The sequence below is a fragment of the Hippocampus zosterae genome, chromosome 16 (genome assembly GCF_025434085.1).
Source record: "Hippocampus zosterae strain Florida chromosome 16, ASM2543408v3, whole genome shotgun sequence".
NCBI classification, from domain to species: Eukaryota; Metazoa; Chordata; class Actinopteri; order Syngnathiformes; family Syngnathidae; genus Hippocampus; species Hippocampus zosterae.
This window is the reverse complement of record NC_067466.1, coordinates 11,275,958-11,298,782: the sequence shown is the minus strand read 5'-3', so window position 1 is coordinate 11,298,782 and position 22,825 is coordinate 11,275,958. Positions and strand designations below refer to the sequence as shown.

Genomic DNA, 22,825 nt, shown 5'->3' with positions numbered 1-22,825 from the left:
GGAAGTCAGTTGATGCGCCTTTGGTCTTCTTTAAAATACCATAGAGAGCGCTTATTAATGCCTATGCAGTCATGTCTCAAAAGCTTCTTTTCTGATGAATGAATAGCAATTCTTTTTTTTTACAGTGTGATCTACCATGTGTACTCTTATTAATGAACACCAATCTGATGGCCTGAAGCCGGCTGAAATGTGCAAAAGTTAAAAGAACTTTTGAGTCAATCTTTAAGCTCATTGGCTCATTTCTTTTGTCAAACAGTACTTTTATTATTTTAAGTCGTTTGTTATCTAGAAAAAAGGTGAATAGTAATGCACTTTTTTTTAAAACTGAATGTATTACTTTACCCTAATTGTTTAATTTAGCTAATTACATTCCTCGGGCTATTGTTCATAATCGGTTGTTTTTATGAATTAAAAAGTTTGTTCCACACTTCCTGTCACATTCACATTTGAAAGTTACGTAAAAATAAGTTCTTCAAATTGAAAGCTTTCATGTGGTGAACTTTAAAGAGGCGCTAACAGCCCACAGGTTGTCGACATGTCGACGCCCAAAACTCGAAATAAGGACTTTATAGAGGCCTTGAGTGTTCTGCAATGGGTACTGACCTTTCTCTTCTTGGGTATGTCGCCTTCATTTGCACATTTTCGCTGTTGTTAGTGCACACTGGCATGGCTTATAAAAACTCGGCTTGCATCCGTCTTCAGGAGTGACTTGCATCATCTTGATGGTGGGTCTGATGTTTACACCACTGTGGCTGCTTCCCACTCTGTACTTTATATGGCTTGTGATTGACTGGCACACGCCTGAGAAAGGTAAATGGAAATAACTTCACACCAATGGTATTTGGCATTTACACACAAGAATAAATGTTGCGGGATACAAGCAAACAAAGCGGAAACATAGTTTTAGTTTCCCTTTTGATGTGCACAAGGTGCATCCAAGGGACGTCAACCAAACAGGATTATGTTGTTTACCATTTCTCAATTAATTCAAACTAGATGTGCTTGTTAGAAGTGGGTGACTTATTTTATCCATCAGAAGAATTGGTGGTTCTGTTATATTGGCTTCCGCAATAAAAAACATAAACAAATGCAATCATAGAAATTAGAACAAAAATGACATCTTGGTATAGCCATAAAAATTAAAGCACGTGTTGTAGAATTGCTCTGATGTCATCAGCTAACACCGCTCACAGCCAAGAGAGGTCACAGTGAAGAATTCAGACCGAGCCGATGAGTTGTTTTAACATAAAACGTGTTCAAATGTGCAGGTCTTTTCAAATAAATGTCCAGTAATACCACTCGCTCAGATTTATTGCACGTTTCAAAAGAGCTAGTCACTTGCATGCTATCTGGGGATGTATTACGCAATGTATTAACCCACATTATAAGCCTATTTTTGTTTTCTGGCAACGGTACCTCTCACCATTCAGATGGAATTTCTGATTTGTAGTTTCAAGTATACAACTCCAGGATCAAGTTATGACCTCCAGAAATAAAATCATACAAACCATTCCACACAGCAAGAGAGGCCGGGTAGAGACTTGACTGAATGCTCACCTGTCAATTGTAGCACACATACAAATAACCAATCGCACTCATATTTACATTGATGGACAATTTTGAGTTCTAGGACTTTAATTTAAAATGCATCATGTTGTCCGGTTTATTTATAATTTATCCAAAGAGCAACTTTAAAATGATACTATTTTATATCACCCAAATAGGACACATCAGTAATAAAACATTGTCCTATCAGGTGGCAGGAGAAATCCATCTGTGAGGAGGTGGAAAGTTTGGGAACACTACAGAAACTATTTTCCTATCAAGGTGAATCCCCCTTTAGAATGTTTTTTTTAATGCACATTTTACCTCTCATCCACTTCAAAAAGTTTGAGGAAGTTCACCGGAAACATGGGTTCATTGCCTTATTTAGCTGGTGAAGACGGCCGAGCTGAATCCAAACAAAAACTACATTCTCGGCTGTCACCCGCACGGCATCATGAGCATCGGAGCCTTTGGCTGCTTCAACATCGAGTGCTGCGGCTTCTCAGAGGCTTTCCCAGGGATGTACGTCTCCCTAGCCATATTGGCCGGACTCTTTAGGATCCCACTCTTGAGGGATTACATCATGGCTGCAGGTACTTAACATCCACATTGTGTCAATAACTCCATATATAAACACTGAATGATGCTTATAATCTTACTTTGTTTGAATAGGCCTGTGTCCCGTCAGCAAGCCAAGCCTCGGCCACCTTCTGTCCAAGAGTGGCACAGGAAATGCAGTGGTGATTGTGATAGGGGGCGCTGCAGAGTCTCTGGCCTCCCATCCTGGAGTACAGACAGTTCTTGTGAAGCAGAGAAAAGGCTTTGTCAGACTAGCGCTTGAATATGGGTGAGGGAAAAAAAAATGACAATGGTCAAGCTGGTGCTCACCTGCTAGTCGCTTTTTAACATGACAATAACATATGCTTCCACTTTCCTCAGGGCTGACTTGGTGCCCGTTTACTCCTTTGGGGAAACGGAGCTCTTCCAGCAGGTCACATTCGCAGAGGGTTCACTGGGTCGAAGGTTCCAGGACCTGTTCAAAAAGATCATGGGGTTCGCACCCTGTCTCTTCATTGGTGAGCGCTGGGCAGTGCTGCCTTCCAGGACTCCCATCACCACAGTAGGCAAGTGTTCCTTTCCAAAAAAAGTGCAAATCATGTGCTGTACGGTCAATTCTAAACTTTGTCCTCGTTTCCAGTGGGAAGTCCCATCCCCATACCCCAGCGCATCACACCCACCGAGGAGGAGGTCGACTACTATCATAAACTCTACATGGACGCCCTGTCGAATTTATTTCATGAGCACAAGGTCAGCTGTGGACTATCGGAGAGTCACAAGCTTTGTTTGATTTAGATGTTTTAGCTTCCTCGTCACCCTCTCCAATGGACTACACCTCGTGAGTTTGTTTGAAATGAAACAATGACAATCCATTCAACAGTACTGCTTAAAAATTTGAGACTTTAACATGAACATGTCAGGCGGGCCAAAATGCAAATCTGTGTCATTTTAAACACGGGGCAGCAAGGAGTCTTAACTTAAATGTTGGCTGAATGACATTGATACATTACCTGTGTTTATAAAGGTGTGTGATTTGAAGACAATGATGCCTTTTTTGTAACAAGTTTATATGGCTAATAAGTATTTAGTTGAAGAAAAATACAGGTTACAATCGCTGTTTTTGTGTGTGGTTTTTTTTGCTTTTAATGAAGGCCTACATGGAGTGTGTGACACAACGAAGTGCAATCCATTTCACTATAAACATTTATGACTGGAAGACACGGCTGTAGTTCACATTTTACCCAGTAGAGAGCATCCGTTCACTACCACTACAGCTGTTTGTGTCAGGGTGTTTGTCAACCCGACCTGGATATGAAAACATCTTGACAATACAACACAGTATCTTATTAAAAAGAAGCGTTCCAACATATCATGCTTTGACTCATTCAAAGATCAAATGATTCGTTGTTGGCTTTTGATCTTTGTAACGCCCAGCTTGAAGCCTTGAATGCAGATAAATGTTCGGGGATGAGAGCTTTATTGAGTAACAAGTGTACATCTAAGGTTCATTATACTTTGCAAAATCATTACAAGATGAAACTCGTAACAAAGATACTACAGTACATGGGGACAATGAATGAGGACAAAGGGTCAAGGGAACCTTCTAAAAGAAATCCATATCATCCGGTGCGTCCAGGTCCCGATATTCAATGATGTTTCGTGGATCGCCCCGCGACATTCTGAAATCAAAAGGAAAGGCGGGCGGGGGTGGAGCCCACAAATGATTATGAATACACAAGTCCATAGACTTCAGAGTCGTGGTTTTACCTGATGTTGCGAGGTTTGCCCAGATATCCGCCTTGTCCACGGAAGTTGTCGTAGTTTCCTCGTCCCCCGCCAAAATTGTTGGGGGGGTAAGGGGGTACCCCTGCAATTGTGGATGCAATTAGGCGTAACTAACTACAAATAAGAAAGATTGCTAGTCAGGCAATTCAAGAACATACCACCGTAACCCATAAGAGGAGGGCGGGGCTGCGCAAAGCCCATTGGACCCTGGGGAGCTTGAGGAGAAAACGGCATCGGAGAAAGCAATCCTGTAGTAGGAAAAAAAAAAGAATGGGGGTAAAATGATCTCATACTGTTTGAAGATTGTCAGGTGATCCTTTCATTCAGTCCCCCTTTATGAACAATATTGTAATCGGAAGTGATCAGTCAACTGCTGACAGCCCACCTTGGCCCGGAGCTGGAAGCGGAGGAAGTTTCATCTCCGGCAGAGACGGCCTCTTGGCATCCATCAGGAAATTGTTGAAAAACACCACCTCCTTTTTCACCTCTTCAATTTTATTGCCATGTTTGTTCAGGATGTGTTTTCTCACAAACTCTGGACCCTGAACCAGTCAAACATGAATAAGAACTGGAATTACTGTATGCACGAAATCAGAGGCGGGCCAATTTTCATGCTCCAGGGCTAGATTTGAAAACAAGACAGACGGGCTAGGTCACTCGTAGATGTGGTTATCGTTTGTGTTTGCTACTCGTCAACGGATGCAACAGCTGCTTGTTGACCCTCAAACCTAAGCTTGTTGCGTGTGACATCACTCTAGCATTAGTGGCTAGCCAGGTAGCTGCTCAGCAACCAAGGCAGGGAGAGCCAAGATGTACTGTAAATGACTCTGTCCACTTTGATGCTGACAGCCTGACACAGTTGCCTTCCCTGCTGATCACCTTTTACCAAACCAGGCTTACTCAAGTGGCTAGTTTAGCTGTCAAACTAGCCATTGGAGTAGTTCTTTTGGACCAAAATATGGGGAGAAATGGTGTAAAAAGATTGAGAACCAGTGCACTAAATGATGCAGCTCACATCCATGATCACTCTGAAGAAGAGGTTGTATTGGAACACAAACGTTACCTTAAACTTTTTCCCGCTAAGAGGGCAGAGCCACTTGTCCTTTCCAAGCTCCTGCGTGTTGGCAGAAATAAACTTCTCCACCTCCTCGGCGGGGTCTTTGCGACCCATCTTTGCCGCCTCTTCCTCAGACAGGTTTTCTTTTGCATTATACAAAGCACTCAGCTTCTCCTCCAACACTTTCTGCCATTGTTGCACTATTGGAGAGACGGTGAAGATTGTCTAATTACACACCGTTTGAACAAAGGAAATCTTATTGAAGGCACATACAGTAATTTGCTTTTCTTTCATGAGTATACATGAACCCAGAAGCCGGCAAATAAAGACTATGGCCTTGCTTTCATTCTACAAAAACACGCACACTAACACAGAGCACAATTAAGAGTATAGTATTGATGTTGGTACTAAGTTATAGCTGAACTTACTAATTATTAACCCCCAAAAAGTCAAATTTTAAGGTAATATATATTTTGCATGTGTTTAAATTTCAGTAGTGGAACAAAACAGAATGTGGCCATGTGCTAATCAAAACACACAAACATTGTGCACGTAGTAAACAAAGCACTATAAATGCTATGTCTCCCACTGGGGTAAAATTCGAAAAAAGGGTTAGGGAGTTAATGCCTTCAAGCACATTAACCGAGAGGGAGATTAATGCCTGCATGAAAGTCTTCCCAACATACTCGTGGTACGCCACACAAGGCACTGACCTTCTCCGTGTGATATGCGGTTCGGAGGAACGGGCCCACGGACGTGGATCATGCCGCAGCGGTTCGGCATTTCGTCCTCACTTGGGTATTCGCAGGCATTGTAGTAATCAATGGAATGCACAATGCGCAGATAAAGAATCAGATGGTCCAAAACCTGAGCAAGAAAGAAACGCATGAGAAAGCATAAACTCATTAAATAAGGTAAGTCCGAAGTCTTCCAATCAAACCTTGGCAAGTTTCTCATCCTTTTCCACAGTCATTTCTGTCGAGTGGCCCTCCTTGACATTCTCTTCTTGATCCATCCCACCAGAGGAGCCCAGGAGCTCCTCCTCCTCAGCGCTCACTTCCTCTATCAGGTAATCGGTAATATTCTTCAAGATGGGATTTTGCATCTTCTGAATTGACAAGCACAATTTACAAGTGTTACTAAGGCAATCTATATTGCTAAATAGTGATGGATGGAAAAACAACACTGTGAAATACTTCTGTGCTTTGGCCCTCTTCCTGAGGCGGGTTGCACCACAGATCTCCTTTCTCGTCCAGGGAGTGAATGAGTTTGGCAGCCATTTTGATGTCGTTGCGAAGAACCTGCTTGTGCTGAGTGATGCCGTTCACATTGCGCACCCTCCGTGCAAGGTCTCTGTTCACACTGGGGGCCAACTCGCAGTCACGCGGCTGTGAAAGGGCACAGTTGAGAAGGTGAACAGTCCAATAGGCATCTCACAAGAACGCACAATGTCGACTGAGGTCTAGTTTGCAGTACAGCGACTGAAATTGCAGAGACCATTCAATTCACTTACACGAATGTTCTGAAGATTCCAGCAGACCTCTTTGATGTTGACGCTGCGGTCAAACGTCACCCAGCAGCGTCTATAAAACCTGCAAAAGCATTCAGTTTAGTTTGAAGTTTTTGCTCCGTGCTGTTAGCCACAATTTAAAAACCACAGTCATCCAAGCACTTGTAACCATTTAATTAACTGCAAACAGTCAAACACAAAATGAAAACACTTGCAAGGACTGTGGAGCCGATTCTCACAATGTTGTAGTAAAAAGCTAAACTGACTGACTCCAGCACACAAGTCCAGACTCCCAACAGTCAATATTAATCAGATTTCTGTAGTCCTTCACGAAAGCAGACCGATTATCGTATCTTTGTGTTGAGTAAAAAGAAAACATTTCCAAACATCTGCTTTTACACTTTTTAAGAAAAGGCTGGAAAATAAAACGTCTTTTTTTGGTTCTTGAATTCATCAATTCATCAACAGATTACTTTATTATTAAAGAAAGAGCTGCAGCCTTTAAAAAAATGAATGACATGCTTGGTCAAGGAACAAAGTAAAAAACTTACAAGTCAAGGTACCGCTGTATGGGAACACTAAGGAACCATGATATTCAAATAAACATTTTAAAGAAAGCCAATGTTTGCATTTCCACAAACTAACCTGCGCTCTGGATGGGGATCAGCCAAGCAGACGCGTAGGAAGCCAGGGTACCGGCGACACAGCTACCAAAAAAAAATAAAAATAAAAAAGTCATTTGAGTATGCTGAAAGGAAACGTACAGTCAGTGAAGAGTAATGAGTGCTGCTTCAATAGATCAACTGACAGCTACAATCTCAGCCTTGGAAATGGTGGGGGCGATGCTCCTCATGAAGAGCGAGCAAGTCTTGTGAAGAGGCCGTGGTCTCGGAGTATCATCTTTAACCTTTTTCTCCACTTTCTCCTGCTCTTCAGCATTCTGCTTCGGTTTTCCCTCTAAACCGTTACATAAGAGTCCACAGATTCTTGTGTGAGTGAGTGTGTGGCCTAACTCTTAAAATTATTCTCACAAGATTGGATTACTCACCTCCACCGTCCTCCTTGTCTTCCACCTCTTCTTTCTTTACCGACTTTTCAGAGCAAACAGAGTTTGAGTCAGATTCCGAGTCAGAGTCGCTTTCAGAAGCGCTGGCTTCGTCGTCGCTGTCACCGCTGCGCTTCCTCTTTCTCCTCGGCTGGGTAAATCAGAGGATAGTGATTGAACATGTGACCGCCACCTGGGATATTTGTTTCGCGCTAAAAACCTGGCGAAGGTAACACAAACCTTCTTGGGTCCAGGTATCATTTCTTTGCCTGCTTCTTTCGCTGCCTCCATTTTGACAACATCGCCCCCTGCGGCCATCCTCTCAGCGGAGATTGAATTGCTCTCATCCTTTGAGATGATTGGACATGGTCAACATTAGGCATGGATGACCATGACATTGCTATAATAGTTCATTCTTCTTGTGCCCGAGCATTTTTCTATATGTGCCATTCTGAAATTTTGACTTCTCATTGATTAAAAATCAACACGTATTGAACGAATTCAGTCACTAGCTCACTCAGACACGGCCAAAGCCAATCATACTTTCTCATTCTTGTCTTTTGTCACTGAGGGTTTGCTGTCTCCATCCATGTTCTTGTGATGGTCGCTCTTCGGGGGTTCAGCTACACCGGATGCCGATTTTTCCCTATCTTCCTCCTCCTCAGAAGGCAATTCCAAGATGCGGAGATCGTGGTCCGTCCCTCCTTCCATCTTTATCACAGCTGAAAGCAGGGGAGAGCTGGAATTGTGCAGGTCCTAACACAGAATTGTCATCCTGCAACAACACTGATGCCGTTAAACTGAATTCTCACCCGCATCCAGGACCTTGATGATTGCTGGTGTCTGTTCAATGTCCAAAGAGAGGTTATTGAACCAGCCATTCTCCATCAGAAACATAAAGACATTCAGGCGGTTGTTCAGTGCTCTCAATGCCTCCGACTTGAGCCGACTGGCCTCTTCTGGGTGGTATTTGGACCTGAACCTGCGTCCAGAGTTGGGGGTCCACAAAACAGCAGGGAGGGAATGGCGAGGGGCGAGATGTACGGGATGCAGAAGTTAGAAAGCACAGATTTACACCCAAATCAATATGGTACAATTGCAAATAATCATTCCTGATATTCATTTGATATTGTGCTGGAAATTTGAGAAAATATAGAATCAAATCAGTGGATCAATCAAATATACAAGCTGATTTAATACAGTGTTCTTTTAAGTCTTAGATGGTTTGTTGGTAAACATTAGAAAAGTTGGGAGATCAACTGATCACAATAGAAGAAAATTACAGCACAAATACACACACACAAAAAAGACATTTACATATTGAAGTATTCATTGAATGAACTACAGTTACCTTGTGTTCTGCCACTTTATTAACAAAATAAATACAGAGGTCTCTTCTGTAAGAATGGGCTCCGCTTCACCCCATTGGTGTTTCTGTATACACGTATTGAGTTTAGGGATTCGATTTGGTCCAAATATAAAAATAAAACGGTGGAGAAAAAACCCGAAAACAAGAAAACTCAGAGCGCGGGAGACAAGTTGACCTATCTGTCTAAAAGCCCTGGTACTGTGTGTCTAAGAGCAACTGCATTGTGCGCAGTGCATGCCCTTGCTGTCTAAGTCGGACTCTTGCAGACTTCCACTTTTCCTTGAGAAAGACGCGCCGTGGTTGTGGGGGACGAAGGGAGGAAAATGGTTATGTCAAAAGAGAAATAAATTACATGAGGCCTGTGAAACAAATACAATAAGCATTAACAGGAAAGGTGAAAAAAATTGTAAATCTTGAAAATCAACCCAAGTGTTTTAAACAATGATTTGTTGTGACTTCATTTTAAAAGTAAATGTGTAGCTTGTTCGGGAAGGGATGCTTAATCGGTGCTGACATCTGTGTGACTCTTTCCAAACATGCAGTATGCAGAGCACCAACTGCAACTCGATGTGGAATTTGGGTTGATTTTCAAAATAAAAGTCAAAAGTAAAATTGTGGGCCTGTTCCTACAGCGTGGGTGCAACAAAAAAAAATCAAGTTACTCCAGAAGAAATTAGCCGAATGAATTATTTAAAATTCTTTATGCATCAGCGACACATTACATAATTAACTTTATAGCATAGGCACCCACTACAGGATCCGGCCAGCACACTATTCTAAAACAAACCCTAATTACGAATTGTGATCATGATTAGCATACTTATGGAGATTCTACCAACGGAATATATTAATAACAAGGCTACCAAGAATGATAATTAAGGCAATGAAAGACAAGAGAATTCAGACCGTACCACTCTTCATCTTTATGAGCCAAAAAGAAGTCCTGCATCTGTTGCCGGCGGTAGTCAAGCTTGTAGTCATTGTAGCGCTTGACAGCTTCGGTCTCATCAACGGAATCATCCAGGGAAATCAGGAACTCCTTAAAACTCTTCATGATTGGTGGTGGCGGACCAAAATCCATTTCATGGATGTTCCCGAGCCTGACACAAGATGAGCGGATCCTTTTAGCGACTTAATGAACAGAACTGCAAATCTCACAGTTCTTGTCTTTTCAGTAATTACCGAACATAAGATTTGCTTACATTTCTTTCTGTAATTCAGAATAACAATGGCACAAGGTGCATACAAACCAAGCTTCCCCCTTGACCTCATGTTTCATTTGAGGATCTAAAATCTGAAACCACCTCAGCCCACACCAGACAAATGAGGACCAAATATCTCAAAGGTCCTTTCAGTATTATTCAAGTCTCTCACCTAGCCTGAATGGGAATACCGTGATGAGGCTGCATGAGGTGCATGTCCGGGTGCCCCCATTGCTGCGGGGGACCATAACTGGGTCCCCCTCCTCCATAGCCCATGTCGTACCCGCCACGGTAGGGATCGCCACCATGGTCATCCCTGGCAGGTTAGAGTAATTAAGGACAAATTAAAGAACATCAAATGCAAATGGTGAGGAATGGGACTCAGCTAAACTCACCAGTCCCTTCTCATGCGCTTATGTTGGGGACTCATGTCGTGCCTGGGAGGGGTGAACCTCTCCCTGCGACCTCTGTCGTAATCCCGGTACTCCCCACGGCTTCTCCGTTCCCTGCCCCTATCCCACTCTCTGGCAAATGGAAGCCAACAAAAATGATACGACACATGGGCGTTATTAAGGGGTCAAATAAACAAACTTAAAATCATGGATGTGAGAAGAACAAATTATAATTCTGGAGTCCGAATCCAAATGTCACTAGAGTAACCGTAAACTATTTTGAGTGAGTCTACACATACGGTACTTGATTTACCTGTCATTCCACTCATCTCTATGTCTGTCTTCTCTCTCTCTGGAACGGTCGTAGTCACTCCTTTCCCGTCTGAATTTGTCCCTTCTCCTTCGATCATACTCGTCGTCACTGTCTCCCATCTCCATTAAAAAGAACACAAATCACACGAATGTAAGCGTGTGGGTCGTCTAGAGGGTATTTATTCGATGTGTGCATTGTGGACAAGGACAGATACATTCTTGAGTAAGACGTCGCATAGCATGCTATGCTAACACACAGCCCTTTGTAGTTGGCAGCGGATTCATTTCCTGCCAGAATTCGAGTAAGTTGCAGTTACTTGAGATAACTTAAAGTAAAGCGACATAGACGGCAATCAATTGTTTGCTCAAGTCTGGCTGAAAACGAGAACCACATACTTTTTTTAATTACACCGTAGTGTTGGTAAATGTTAGCGAGACTGATATCGTGCAAGAGCTCTAACCTAGTTCGACATTAGCCAGAAACCAAACAACCGTTTCGTTTGGAGACGAATATGATTCAAAATAGATGAGGAGGTGTTGGTGGAAATAAAAATTAATACCTCTGTAAATGTAATATTATCTGGTGCGCTTGCTTGTCTTCGGTGTCTTCGCGCTGCCGGTGGTCTTTTTTTTAATCCGCGGTTTTTCTTCGTTAAAAGAAACAAGGAAAGGTTCACTTTATCGCCGCCTCCTGCCTGGAGCGTAAACTGACATCCGGTAATACACTTGACAATCACATTTTGGCGACAACATTTTGACGAACATTGTTTCCTCGGACTGCTGAAATCAAAACAATATTAAGAGCAGTTGGTGCTGCAATTAAAGGTGCAAAAGTAGCTGCAGTAAACTGAAAAGACGAGGGTTCAAAAGAAATCTGCTCAGTGATAAATAAGAATTCGAAACTCAAGAAGAAAACATGAATTCCTTTGCAAACGTTTTTATTTGAATATCATAATTGTAGTCTATTGTATGTGTATACAAACCAACAATTTATATGGTAAAAATAACAATGTTAATCTGCATGTCTCAACATGATTAAGATGTTTCTGCCCATTTCCCCTTTTTCACATGTGCATCCATCCATTCTCTACCACTTATCCAAGGTCATGTCGTGGGGGCAATAGATTTAGCTGGCATGCCCAGACTTCCCTCTCCCCAGCCACTTTTTCCAGCTATCCCGAGTGATCCCAAGGTAATCCCAAGTCAACCAGGAGACAGTCTCTCCAGCGTGTCCTGGGGCTTCCTGCCAGTGGGACATGCATGGAGTACCTCACCAGGAAGGCGTCTTTTGGACATGAACATTATGTTTTGGGAGTAAATGGATTGTTGTGAAAATATGCCCGAATAAATGCCATGAAAAAATATTGAGCTGTGTATGGCTTGATGAAGGTGCATCAATTAATCAATGACTATTTGATGATCAAATTAGTTGCCAATCTATTAATCATTCAGACATTGTTTTAATGTAGAATTACTCATACCCTTAGAATTCCAGTCTTTCAACAGGTCATATTTTCATATTTCTGAAGTTCTAGTTTCAGTAATTGTTACTTGCAGCTCTATGGTTCAATAAAACAAAAATGCCAATAATCACAGTGGAAATTGTATACATTTTCAATTTAATCTTTCATTAATCAGACATTAAATTGCTGCTTCCCATTGATCGTGACGTCCCCAACATCATCACATTTTCATCATACACTGTACTTATATGCGATACTTTAAATGCATTGCAGTCTGACAAATAGATTCTAAAAGAGAAAATGTGGGATTTGGAGAATCAGATGTTAAAATTAACATGTGTTTAAAAGAAAATGGATATATGAGTGATTATAGTGGCAAACAAGAATGTTACACTTACATTGAGTTGGAGGTGGTTAAGCTGTAGTACATGACATTTAAATGATCAAACAAATATTCAAACATCTCAATCAAATGTCAAAATCTGAATTTCATGTTTCATGACAGTGGAGCAAACTAACAATTTACACTTCTACAAAATCAAGCATCAAAAAGAAATTAAATAGAAACACCCCCTTAAAACATGTGACTACGCTGTAGTGTATTTACACGAAGAAGTGAACCAGTCTCAAAGGGTTAAAAAATAGTTTTTACGCTTAAATTTTAAAGTAAAAAAAAAAAACAAATTGTACGGAAACATGACACTAAATGTCTTGTGTGTGCAAATTATGACTAACGCTACCCATTACTCACATTTAAGGAAGCGATGGACCTCTTTTCATAGGGAGGGGGGATGGGGGTTACAAAGAAAATACACTTTAGACAAAAACTAGGAGTGTGACCCTTTAGTTAATGAACAAAAAACACATATACATGAAGGCCAAATTAAGGCAATGTGGTTGAGCTTTGCTAACGCCACAAACTTAAAATAGTTCCTCAATTAGAGCTTCTTTCCACGTTGGAATTACAAAAACAGTATGTGGTGGGACGAAGAAACTGCATGCGCTTAAAAAGTGGCTGCACCCAAGGAAAAATGTTGTCATGCGTGTTACCATTACAGCATTATCCGTCGTGACGCACAAGGGCTATCGCAGTTTTCTTTGGAAGTAAGCATCTTCGCTGTTCCTCTTATGAGCAAGTATGCAAAAAAAAAAAGTTACAATGTACTTAATAATGGTCCAAAAAATAAGTTTGAACATAGCCACACTGCACAAACACTCATCAGAATAATTTTGTGTGATGGTAAGACTAACCAGTCTGAGGTTAAAACGGGGGGGAAAGTACTTTTTAGTAGTGTGCTAAAACAACGAAAACAGCAAATGTTGTGACAGAAAGGCCCTTTTCATGTTATGTCAACGTTGTAGCCATCAGATGTGCACAGCGCCCCGACCAATCAGCTGAGCAGTGTCATCGTCAACATGGTGCTCCTCATCAACTGTGTCATTGCTTTCAGAGTCTGTGTCCTCCTGTGGGGAATAGTAGCCTTCGTAATCCAGGATGGGGGGGTCGTCGCGAGTCGGCGAGGAGATGCACTGAGCGGTGGTGACAGTTGTGCTGGTGGTGGCGGAATAAAGCCCCGGGCTCCCAGAAGGGGAAGCCTGATTTGATGCGCGGAGCAGAGGGGTGCGCTCTGAGTCGGCCTCGCCCTCCGTTCCTTCTTCTTCTCCTCGGCCTCCGCTTTCCTCTTCAGAGTCGGACTCTGAGTGCTCAGGGTTGCTGCGAGTGACTCGCTGTTTGCACACGGGACACGTTTTCTTGGTCTGGGTCAGCCACGGGTCCACACATTTGCAGTGGTAGGCTGAAGAGAAATATTTCAGTCAACAACTAAATTCCACTGATCCAAAACTTCATTGACCAGAGATGAGGATTAAAACCAAAATGTTTTATTTAGCATATAAAATAGAATCATTCAAGGTAAATTTAAACGTGTCATTTACTGAATCGCTGTATATCCGGTCTATAAAATCAATCAGTGAAATACACGCTGAGGTTCATATCATAAAAACAAATATTTACCATGTGAACACGGTAAAACTCGCAGTTTCTCCCCTTCTTCATACTCTTCTAGGCATATGGCACACACATCATAATCATCGCCTGGAATAAGAAGAATATATTTGAACGTATTAAAACATAAAAACATTTCTGCTTTTTTTTTTTAACCTTTAGTGAACTTGTGAGTAGGAATTCGCTTCAGTTGTTCCTTGGACAAGCGATTTTTCCTCAGCCTTTTTCTGTGCTGTGCACAGCGTATAACCTGAAGAGACAAACATTTTACGAATTGGTGCGCAAAGGCAACCCGAAATGGTTTGTGTTCAGTTAATTACAGTCGAAAAGCTAGCCTTCAAAATTCATGAAGTCACGTGGACTGCTTGTGACGATACTCACCAAGATAATAAACATCACAATGATGATCATTGCAACCACTCCGGTGAAGGGAATAAGGTAGTAAGAGAGTGGGAAAGCAAACTCTGGCTTGAGAATCACATAGGCTCTGCAATTAATAGAAATAAGAAATTCAAATCAACCGCGAGAAACTTTGCAGGCACTAATTTGTCGCCATTTCGGATATGTGACCCTTGCAAATTGAAAGCTGCAGTGTGAATTTTTGCAATCAGTACCCTTGTTCTGGAATGATGAAATTTTTGAGAACTTGGGATGCATAGTAACTGGTAAACACAGAGGGGATGTCAATCTCCTCTGCGATAGTATCTAGAAGCACACACATGCAAAAAAAAAAAAAAAAAGAATGACTTAGAAGTAATAAGCTTCTTTCATATGATTAGTCAAGGACTCCAATAGCTACTTACCATTGCTGAAGTTCATATTGAGCAAAGAATCGGAGTACATGTTGTGAACGATTGCAGCACTGTAGCCAGCTTGCTGCGCATGCAGGACCTTTAAAAAGTTCCCATCACATTAATTCAACTTGGCGCCACAAACAATCACATAGTTGTGAAACCAGAACCATGACTGACCTTTCGATCAAAATTGCAATCATAGCGTCTGATGAGAGCGATGAATTTCGTGATGTTGGCATCATAAAATGGTGGCAGTGGAGGAGGAGGGTCCATTGTTGCACAGCCATTGAGAGGACGGGACACCACTAAGACTCCCTTTGAGATCGAGGAAAACATTCGGTTAATCCGGAGTTTCGCAGACGTTACTGAAGCAAAGTCCAGACTATTTTACTTTTGAAAACCTCACAGCACACGGCCAAACAAATACTCGGCATACTCAGGTTAGTTTTGTACCTTTTACAAAGTATTTAATTGTCCTGCCTAGCACTCTTTGTAGCTGGCATAAATTAATATTTTTCAGACCAATTAAGTGAAAATTGATTACCGGTATTTCCTGCAGGACACCTGGCCATCTCTAATGGCACATTAATGTGCAACGCCACAGTGGTAAAGAAACTGAGTGCTGTATTACACATATACATTGTTTCCTTCATTTTCTCACCATGATTCCTTCCTTTGGAAGTGGCGATCCAAACAATGCAGGGAGATCCTCAAACAGCATGGTCACATTTCTATAATGCTGCCAAAACACACACACACAAGATTACATGCAGGTACTTTGGATGAATTATATGTAGGCAATCATGTGTGTGTGTGTGTTTGTGTGTGTGCGTGCGCTAATTCAGAAGAGCATTACTTACAGAATAGATATATGCATGTGTGGGCGAGGGCGCTATGCAGCAGAAAGTGATGGAAAGGAGAGTCAAACGCACTCCTGTCCACCACTCACCTTGCTGAATCATCTTTGGATGGCTATAGTTGCACTAAAATGAGGAGGAACAAAACATGTTGGTGATTAAGTAAGTCCAAGCAAAAGGCACAATTGATCATGGTTGAATCTGAAAATCATCCCACAGTTTGGTTGTAATTTTGTATATTTAAAATACCCGCGCAACTACATTCAGATTTATGACAGAACTTAAAATGGAAAGGTAGGATCCAACAGACTAAGGAAAGACAACGGGTTATAGCTGTGGATCTTTCATTGTCAGACAGCTATAAATACTTTTTTGGTGGGTGGGTGAGACAACCGTGGCAGTTCTAAGATACACGCTTGAAACTACTTGACGTAATTGCGTGGAGCTGCCAAGTGGAAGTGCAGTGCTACCCACAAATCCACTCTTTCAATATTGAACTCGCCAGCTTGGAAGATTCCGCAACGGAATTAAAAAAAATCTGTCAGACATTTGCACAATTCATGTCCAAATGTCTGTTCACACAAACACGGAAAGTGACTAGCATTGTGGCTAATTAGCTACTTACCTCGATAATTTGTTAATCGCGGCACCTTCAAGATGGGTCCCAGATTTACCCTTTGTTTTCTCACATGGCACTTTGTAAAATCAGATGTTACTTGACAATCTAGCAGCTGAAGTATTGTCTGTGTACGCGAAAACTATTGACAAAATGTATTAGCGCTAGCTGATGCGCAACTTGTTTTGGTAAATGTTAGATAACAGTTAAATCCTCTACGCGACAGAGTACTCGATGTCTAAAATACAGCACTTTAGCAAGTAAGAGCATACGGTTGAGAGAATCTAGAAAGACGATTTGTTCATCTGTCGTAAAAACGACAAGATTGCTCGGTTGTCTGAAGGTGCGTTCCCTTGCTAGTTGCTAACTGGTTTGTTTGTTATTGCAGACCCACTTCTGCATTGGCTCTTCTTTGTGTTAACATAAATTGACTCATGCAAGCAACATGCACCACAGCGCCAACCTGCGGATCTATGTGGAAACAGTTTTTTTCAATTGTGGTCCTGGTTCAAACTTTCTTCTGTTTAATTATATTAAACCTCAGCTTTGGGAGGGTTACGTCATACAGTTACTAGTTGTTATATCTAAGTGACATAATCCAAGTACCATATTATTAAAGTCATGTAACTTGATTATCTTCAATTACTTCTAGATACTCCAATACAGTACTAATTATTGGTGCAGCAGGAGTCGGGATGAATAGATGGCTAAGTGTAACAATTGCCGTGTTGTAATTGCAATTGCTGTATATATATACACCTGTATATGTTCACTCCAGAGACAAATATTACAACCTTTTTCAATCCACAAGAACACAATTCAATCAAGCAGTGATATTCAATGTCATATTTTACTCCAGTTTTAGCCATGTTAATACACAACAAAAAGCTTCAGCAATTTAATATGAATATCATAATTTCCCATAAATTTCAAAATGTTACAGATCGGCAAATAATGGTGACCCACACAGTAATGTCTTCATTTTGGGGGATGCTTGATGTTCTCTTCATGGATTGCATGGCTCTCATTCCACCCGACCGGTCTCATAGAAAATGAGACACGCAGCATCTAGAATTGGAAAATAATAACATTCGACCTTTAATTCATAAATACAGGCCCCACATTCTATGCGATTGTGAAGTGCATCACTCACAAGAAGCCTTTTCCGCAACCCAGAGGTCCAAAGAATAGCTCTGTTGGAAGGCAAACTTTCCGACAAATTCCTTTCAAGGTGGGGCATGACCAAGGAAAGGAGGCTGCCTCATTATCACCAACTGAAATCAAACAGGTTTTGAATATTTAAGACAAAATAAAAAATCTATGGTTTTTGAGTTCCGAAAGCAATCAAATAAGATGCGAGCACTTACCATTTAGGAGTAAGACAACCAAGAGGGTCCAAATCACCACACGATGACAAGACATTGTAGTTTCGTCTTTCTGTCGCTTCGAAATGAGGATTTGTCAGGGTTCGGTCGTATTTTGGTCTAAAGGGAGGAACAACAGTAATAAGCAGCAGCAAACGGGCCATTGGAGTGAATGCTCGATAGCCTATCCCTGGACAACATACTTTGCTTAATCCAATTTACAGAAACAAGAGAACCACAGCCAACTTGTGACTAAATGTCATGAGACAAACATCAACAATGTGGCATGCATATTTACTTTCGCAGATTTTAAAACTGGATGTTCAGTAATCACCTTATTTTAACCGTGCAAAAAGTCTGGCCTTTTTGCATTTGGTGTTTTTGGTCAAGGAACCGATTTGCAAACAACATACACAACATGGTGGGCTTAGTTCAACTTGACATCCACTCAATGTAAAGTGCAATGCCACAGATGTCTTTAAAATAGACTGCATTGCTCATGGTTAATAGTGTACATTACGCATGTAAAAAAACATTTGTAATGTCAAATATGATTATTTTTGGTTTCCATTTACTTTTAAGCGCGTTCTTTTATCCCCAAAAAGTGAAGAAATTAGTAAAAGATGACTTCTCTGAAGATGTCAAACATTGCAGTCTGCCGATAATTGGCTGTCCTCAGGGGGCCCACCCAAGCTGTTGGATCACAAAGAAGTAAAGGCTATCAAGGATCAGTTATTTTTCTTGGTTCAAAGATCACTGGCCTTTGGAAACATTTTCATCAATGTTACATCAGTCTTCTCCAAAGAGAAGTTGTTTTCAACCCATCAATTATCTTTATTCTCCAGGCACTGTCCAACACTCTGGAGGCTAATTGCCTCCACAAGGCTTAAAAACAGAGCGGACAAAGGGGCTCTAATGAGCATGTTTAAAGTGTATCATGTGCTCAGGAAACAACATGGGAATCTAACACATTATCATGGTAATGAAGGGTTCAGATTTGATTAAATGTTTTATTTTCATTGTTCATTCAATTTTTTTTTTTTTTGGAGAGGATGATTTTATTTTCTTACCTCATTTGTTTATGTCTTCACATGAAGTGACATCATTTGGCCTGCCACCCTGCTCACCTGGGAAACAAAATACTTAATGGGTTTTTTTCAACTTTAAATAAAAACAAATACACTGAGGCCTAACAAGAGTTGACTATTTGGGGATTTAGCAAGTGTACTACCAAATTATTAAATGGGCTGTCACTTGTATGGCGCTTTTCTACCTTAAGTCCTCAAAGAACTTCAATATTGTCTACTCATTTTACTGAGAGATAACATCAAGAGCAACTGGGGGTTCAGTATTTTGCTCAAGGGCTGTATGACATGGTCACAATGGTTGAGAATCAAAACCACAACCTTTTGGTTGGGAGACGACCATTCCACTACCTGAGCCATGCTGCCGCCCAGACAGGGTCAAGTGGCGGCCGCAGGACAAGAATGAATGGTGGCGGCAGGACATGCGCCGCCGGAGCAGGAACGGGTGGCGTTCGGAGGAACGGGTGGCGTTCGCAGGACGTGCACTGCCAGAGCAGGAATGCGTGGTGGCTGTAGGATGTGAACCGTCGGACCAGGAATGTGTGGCGTTCGGAGTAGGAACGTGAGGCGGCAGCAGCACGTGCCCAGCTGGAGCAGGAACAGGCGATGACTGCCGGATTTGCACCGCAGGAACCAGGTAGTAACGGGATCAATTGCCTCTAGTCCTGCAGATCATCCTGTCCTGAAGGTAGTGGCCCCCAAAAAAACAGGGAGGCAGGAGAACCACGGACTTCTGAATAAAATGTATTCCCCAAAAAAAACAATTGCAGGGTTACACTGGAAAACCTAAATTCAAAACACAAACAAAGGCCTGACAGAACCATGACAAAAACTGTGCACTCGTTGACATTGTGTATTCATGCTCTTAGGTCTATAGTGAACTACGAGATGTTAACAAGTAGAATATTAATACTTTTCTACTGGTGCTCATGCACTGATGCAGTTTTGTCTCACTAGTAAGATGTAGTTATTGTAAAACGATGCCCAAGATGTTCCATTACTATTCCTTGTGGTTTTACTGGTGCACAGAAATTTCATGAAGCAGGAATTTCCATCCACAGCCTTATTTAAGAAAAAAATTAATTTTGCGTGTTCCAAGAATGATTTGTGACAAAATACATTGTGATTGAGCAGACACTGTACAAAGTTAGTGTACAGTAAACCAAGAACAGTGTTTATCTGGAAGGACGTGTCGAGGGAGCTTGAGGAACAAGGCGCCTGCGTAGCCATAGTAACAAGAATCAGACTATGTGTCAGAATCCCCGAACAGCAAACCAAGCCCACTTCGAGTACGCTTAAAAAGATGCCGTTGCACAGGACAAGCTAGTGCACGGAGCGCACGATACTACCACAGGTACTTGAACCATGACAGTATCTGAAAGCTACTGCGGTCTACTTCTCTTATGCTGTATTGAAATTGTTTAGCATACAATTCATGTGTTATCACAATTTTTCTTCCCTTTCAGAATGGAGAACAACACGACGCTAACGTTCACCATGACGGCCTACGCAACCCTGGAGAACCACAAGCACCTTTTCTTTATTCTTTTCTTCTTGCTTTATGTGGCTGCTATGTTCCTAAACATACTCTTTGTCACCGTCATCCACCGAAACAAACAGTTGCACCAGCCCATGAATGTGTTTGCATGTATGTTATGTTTCAACGAGATCTACGGCTGCACCATGTTATTGATTCCAATTATGGGCATACTCATGACCAAGACACATGACATCAGTGTCAAGTGGTGCATTGCTCAAGTCTACTTCCTGCACACGTATGCAACTGCTGAGTTATCCATCCTGGCGCTTATGGCTTACGACCGCTTTGTTGCCATCTTTTCCCCTCTACACTATTACACCTACATGAGCCATTCAAAAATCATCAAACTGATTGCAGTCACGGGCCTCTATCCAATATGTGTGTTTACATGTTTTTTCAGTCTCACTCTGCAGCTGAGTTTTTGTGGGCAAGTCATCGCAAAGCTGTATTGTGTGAACATGGAACTGGTCAAAAACGCGTGTACAATTCCATCCTTTATAAGTCCTGTGGGGCTTGTGCTTTCATTTGTAATGGACGGCCCTCAGCTGACCCTGATTATTTACTCCTATGTGCAAATATTAAGAGTTACTAAGAAAGTATCGAAAGCTTCTCAAGTTTGTGCTCTTAAAACTTGCTTGCCGCATATATGTTCTTCTTTCAATTTTACCATAGCCACTTTTTTTGAAATTATCCAGAATCGGTTCGATATGAGTCATGTAGCGATTGAGGTGCGGATTTTCTTGTCAATGTATTTTGCCGTCATTGCACCGGTCACCAACCCGCTGCTTTATGGACTGGGAAAGTCTCTTGTTCGAATCCAGATTATAAAGCTATGTATTAAATACAAGATCCTACCATCAAAGATGACCAAGAGGGTAACTACAATCGGGACTTCTACTCCTTACAGGTAATAAATGTTTTGTATAAAATAAAAAAGGAAAAATTACGGTTCTATGCAGCCACTCTTTTGTTAATGCCATGAATCGTATCCTGCATGGTGTGATGCGAAACATGAGCTGCGGTTATCTTTTTAGCAAGTGCTCCAATATTATATCTGTATACAGTAAATGTGTGCATTTTTTAATCAACAAATTGACACCTTTTTTGTTAACTCATCTTCATTAGTCTAGATTAAATCGCCCATTATTTCCAAAATAAGACCAGTTGGGTTCTTGGTCTTCCCTCAGCTCATATGAAAGTCACTGTGTTCTGTCAAAAGTGAAATAATGACTTTCAGATTCAACTCATGCATTTGTACTTATGTTACTTTTTACCTCTTGTATTAAACAGCGCGTATATACTTTCATCATCATTTACCAACGTAAAAACTTCTTTGCGAACAATTATGAGTCACTGCTCTGTGCATCTCAGATATTTATGATCAAGAATAAATAAATGTTTAAATTGCACTTTGTCTACCTCTTTATTTGTTTCTCACAAGCTGAATATTATGTGTATGAATTCATGAGATAATGAAAGAATGATATCATCAAAATAGAAATAAATGATATAAAATGTGAATATGGGACATCGCTGACATAAATTGACCCACGTTTTCATTATCATGACAGAAAATTTACCAGCTAAGATCCCAAAACACTTCAATGATTGTGACGCCTAAACTAAGGTCAGGCGACAGTGAATGATAGCAGACACTCATCCAAAAACTCAATATTGCTTTGTTAAATATTGAGGTAAATGTTTAAAAAAAATGCACCGCAGATTGTTGTTAGTATAAATCAAATTGAATTTTAAGACCATATCGATATTCTTATATCTTATATGCAATTTACTTCTGGGCTAACTTTGGCTATTTTAGTTTAGTTCATATCCAAGTAGTTGTTGCAAGTATATTTTTCCATATTAGTTAAAAAAAAAACAATTCTCCCACCGGTTCATGTTTTGTCACTTTGTTTGATTAATTAAGGGAGCTCCATGGCTACACTAGTCAGAAGAACACATACAGTACGCTCATTAGTAGCTTGTCCATCCCTTTGGAAGCAATTAGGAACCGTGTAATTGGGACAACAAGATCCTACATGATTGAGTGGACAACATTTGGGTGATATTTTTGTATAACAGTGATGTAACAAGTGATAACACAGGGGAGCTACAGTGCGTGTGTGTGTGTGTGTGTGTGTTCAACTTGCAACTACTGTCTACTTATTTATTGAATTTATATCATTATTTAGTTTTTTTTAACTTTGATGTAAAAACTGAAAATTCAAATCTGACATAAGTTTCATTATTTAGGAGTTAAGCAACCTACACTTCATATTTTTTGTTTAAAAAACAACGCACACAAAAAAGGGGGAGACTGGAACGA

The 22,825-nt window shown here is 41.1% G+C and overlaps 4 protein-coding genes across 4 annotated transcripts; 2 read left to right on the top strand and 2 right to left on the bottom strand.

The window, feature by feature from the left end:
• Positions 1 to 108: 108 nt before the first annotated feature.
• On the top strand, positions 109 to 3,220 carry mogat3b (monoacylglycerol O-acyltransferase 3b). Its single transcript, XM_052047002.1, has 7 exons — positions 109 to 617; positions 703 to 810; positions 1,757 to 1,827; positions 1,934 to 2,138; positions 2,218 to 2,392; positions 2,485 to 2,669; positions 2,744 to 3,220. The coding sequence occupies exons 1-7, from the start codon at positions 536 to 538 to the stop codon at positions 2,896 to 2,898; spliced, it is 981 nt and encodes a 326-aa protein (XP_051902962.1). The 5' UTR covers positions 109 to 535; the 3' UTR covers positions 2,899 to 3,220.
• Positions 3,221 to 3,559: 339 nt separating this feature from the next.
• On the bottom strand, positions 3,560 to 11,483 carry srrt (serrate RNA effector molecule homolog (Arabidopsis)). The gene is made up of 20 exons (XM_052046982.1): positions 11,336 to 11,483; positions 10,777 to 10,895; positions 10,467 to 10,595; positions 10,244 to 10,387; positions 9,781 to 9,969; positions 8,313 to 8,482; positions 8,044 to 8,222; positions 7,741 to 7,848; positions 7,504 to 7,651; positions 7,264 to 7,412; positions 7,101 to 7,162; positions 6,459 to 6,537; positions 6,142 to 6,333; positions 5,886 to 6,053; positions 5,659 to 5,812; positions 4,952 to 5,145; positions 4,274 to 4,430; positions 4,047 to 4,136; positions 3,871 to 3,970; positions 3,560 to 3,782 (listed from the first exon to the last, which is right to left on the bottom strand). Exons 2-20 carry the CDS (start codon positions 10,893 to 10,895, stop codon positions 3,707 to 3,709), a joined length of 2,607 nt encoding a protein of 868 aa, XP_051902942.1. The 5' UTR covers positions 11,336 to 11,483; the 3' UTR covers positions 3,560 to 3,706.
• Positions 11,484 to 12,377: 894 nt separating this feature from the next.
• Positions 12,378 to 16,923, bottom strand: rnf167 (ring finger protein 167). The gene is made up of 10 exons (XM_052046993.1): positions 16,520 to 16,923; positions 15,898 to 16,020; positions 15,699 to 15,776; positions 15,215 to 15,352; positions 15,047 to 15,134; positions 14,858 to 14,948; positions 14,625 to 14,730; positions 14,400 to 14,493; positions 14,253 to 14,333; positions 12,378 to 14,034 (listed from the first exon to the last, which is right to left on the bottom strand). The coding sequence occupies exons 2-10, from the start codon at positions 15,997 to 15,999 to the stop codon at positions 13,604 to 13,606; spliced, it is 1,209 nt and encodes a 402-aa protein (XP_051902953.1). The 5' UTR covers positions 16,000 to 16,020; positions 16,520 to 16,923; the 3' UTR covers positions 12,378 to 13,603.
• A 2,592-nt stretch (positions 16,924 to 19,515) lies between these two features.
• Positions 19,516 to 22,628, top strand: LOC127588320 (olfactory receptor 52D1-like). Its single transcript, XM_052047001.1, has one exon. The coding sequence runs from the start codon at positions 20,427 to 20,429 to the stop codon at positions 21,408 to 21,410; it is 984 nt and encodes a 327-aa protein (XP_051902961.1). The 5' UTR covers positions 19,516 to 20,426; the 3' UTR covers positions 21,411 to 22,628.
• Positions 22,629 to 22,825: the final 197 nt, after the last annotated feature.

Bases quoted from the DNA above. Each gene is read 5' to 3' on its own strand.
- rnf167 (XM_052046993.1), bottom strand. From the start codon at position 15,999: ATGATTCAGCAAGGTGAGTGGTGGACAGGAGTGCGTTTGACTCTCCTT. The intron at 14,949-15,046 runs GTAAGTAGCTAT...GTGTGCTTCTAG, and splicing joins CAATATGAACTTCAGCAATG to ATACTATCGCAGAGGAGATT. The intron at 14,494-14,624 runs GTGAGTATCGTC...TTGTCTCTTCAG, and splicing joins TTGTGATGTTTATTATCTTG to GTTATACGCTGTGCACAGCA.
- srrt (XM_052046982.1), bottom strand. From the start codon at position 10,895: ATGGGAGACAGTGACGACGAGTATGATCGAAGGAGAAGGGACAAATTC. The intron at 10,388-10,466 runs GTGAGTTTAGCT...CTAACCTGCCAG, and splicing joins AAGCGCATGAGAAGGGACTG to GGATGACCATGGTGGCGATC. The intron at 7,413-7,503 runs GTGAGTAATCCA...GTAACGGTTTAG, and splicing joins AGACAAGGAGGACGGTGGAG to AGGGAAAACCGAAGCAGAAT.
- mogat3b (XM_052047002.1), top strand. From the start codon at position 536: ATGTCGACGCCCAAAACTCGAAATAAGGACTTTATAGAGGCCTTGAGT. The intron at 618-702 runs GTATGTCGCCTT...ATCCGTCTTCAG, and splicing joins ACTGACCTTTCTCTTCTTGG to GAGTGACTTGCATCATCTTG. The intron at 1,828-1,933 runs GTGAATCCCCCT...TGCCTTATTTAG, and splicing joins GAAACTATTTTCCTATCAAG to CTGGTGAAGACGGCCGAGCT.
- LOC127588320 (XM_052047001.1), top strand. From the start codon at position 20,427: ATGGAGAACAACACGACGCTAACGTTCACCATGACGGCCTACGCAACC.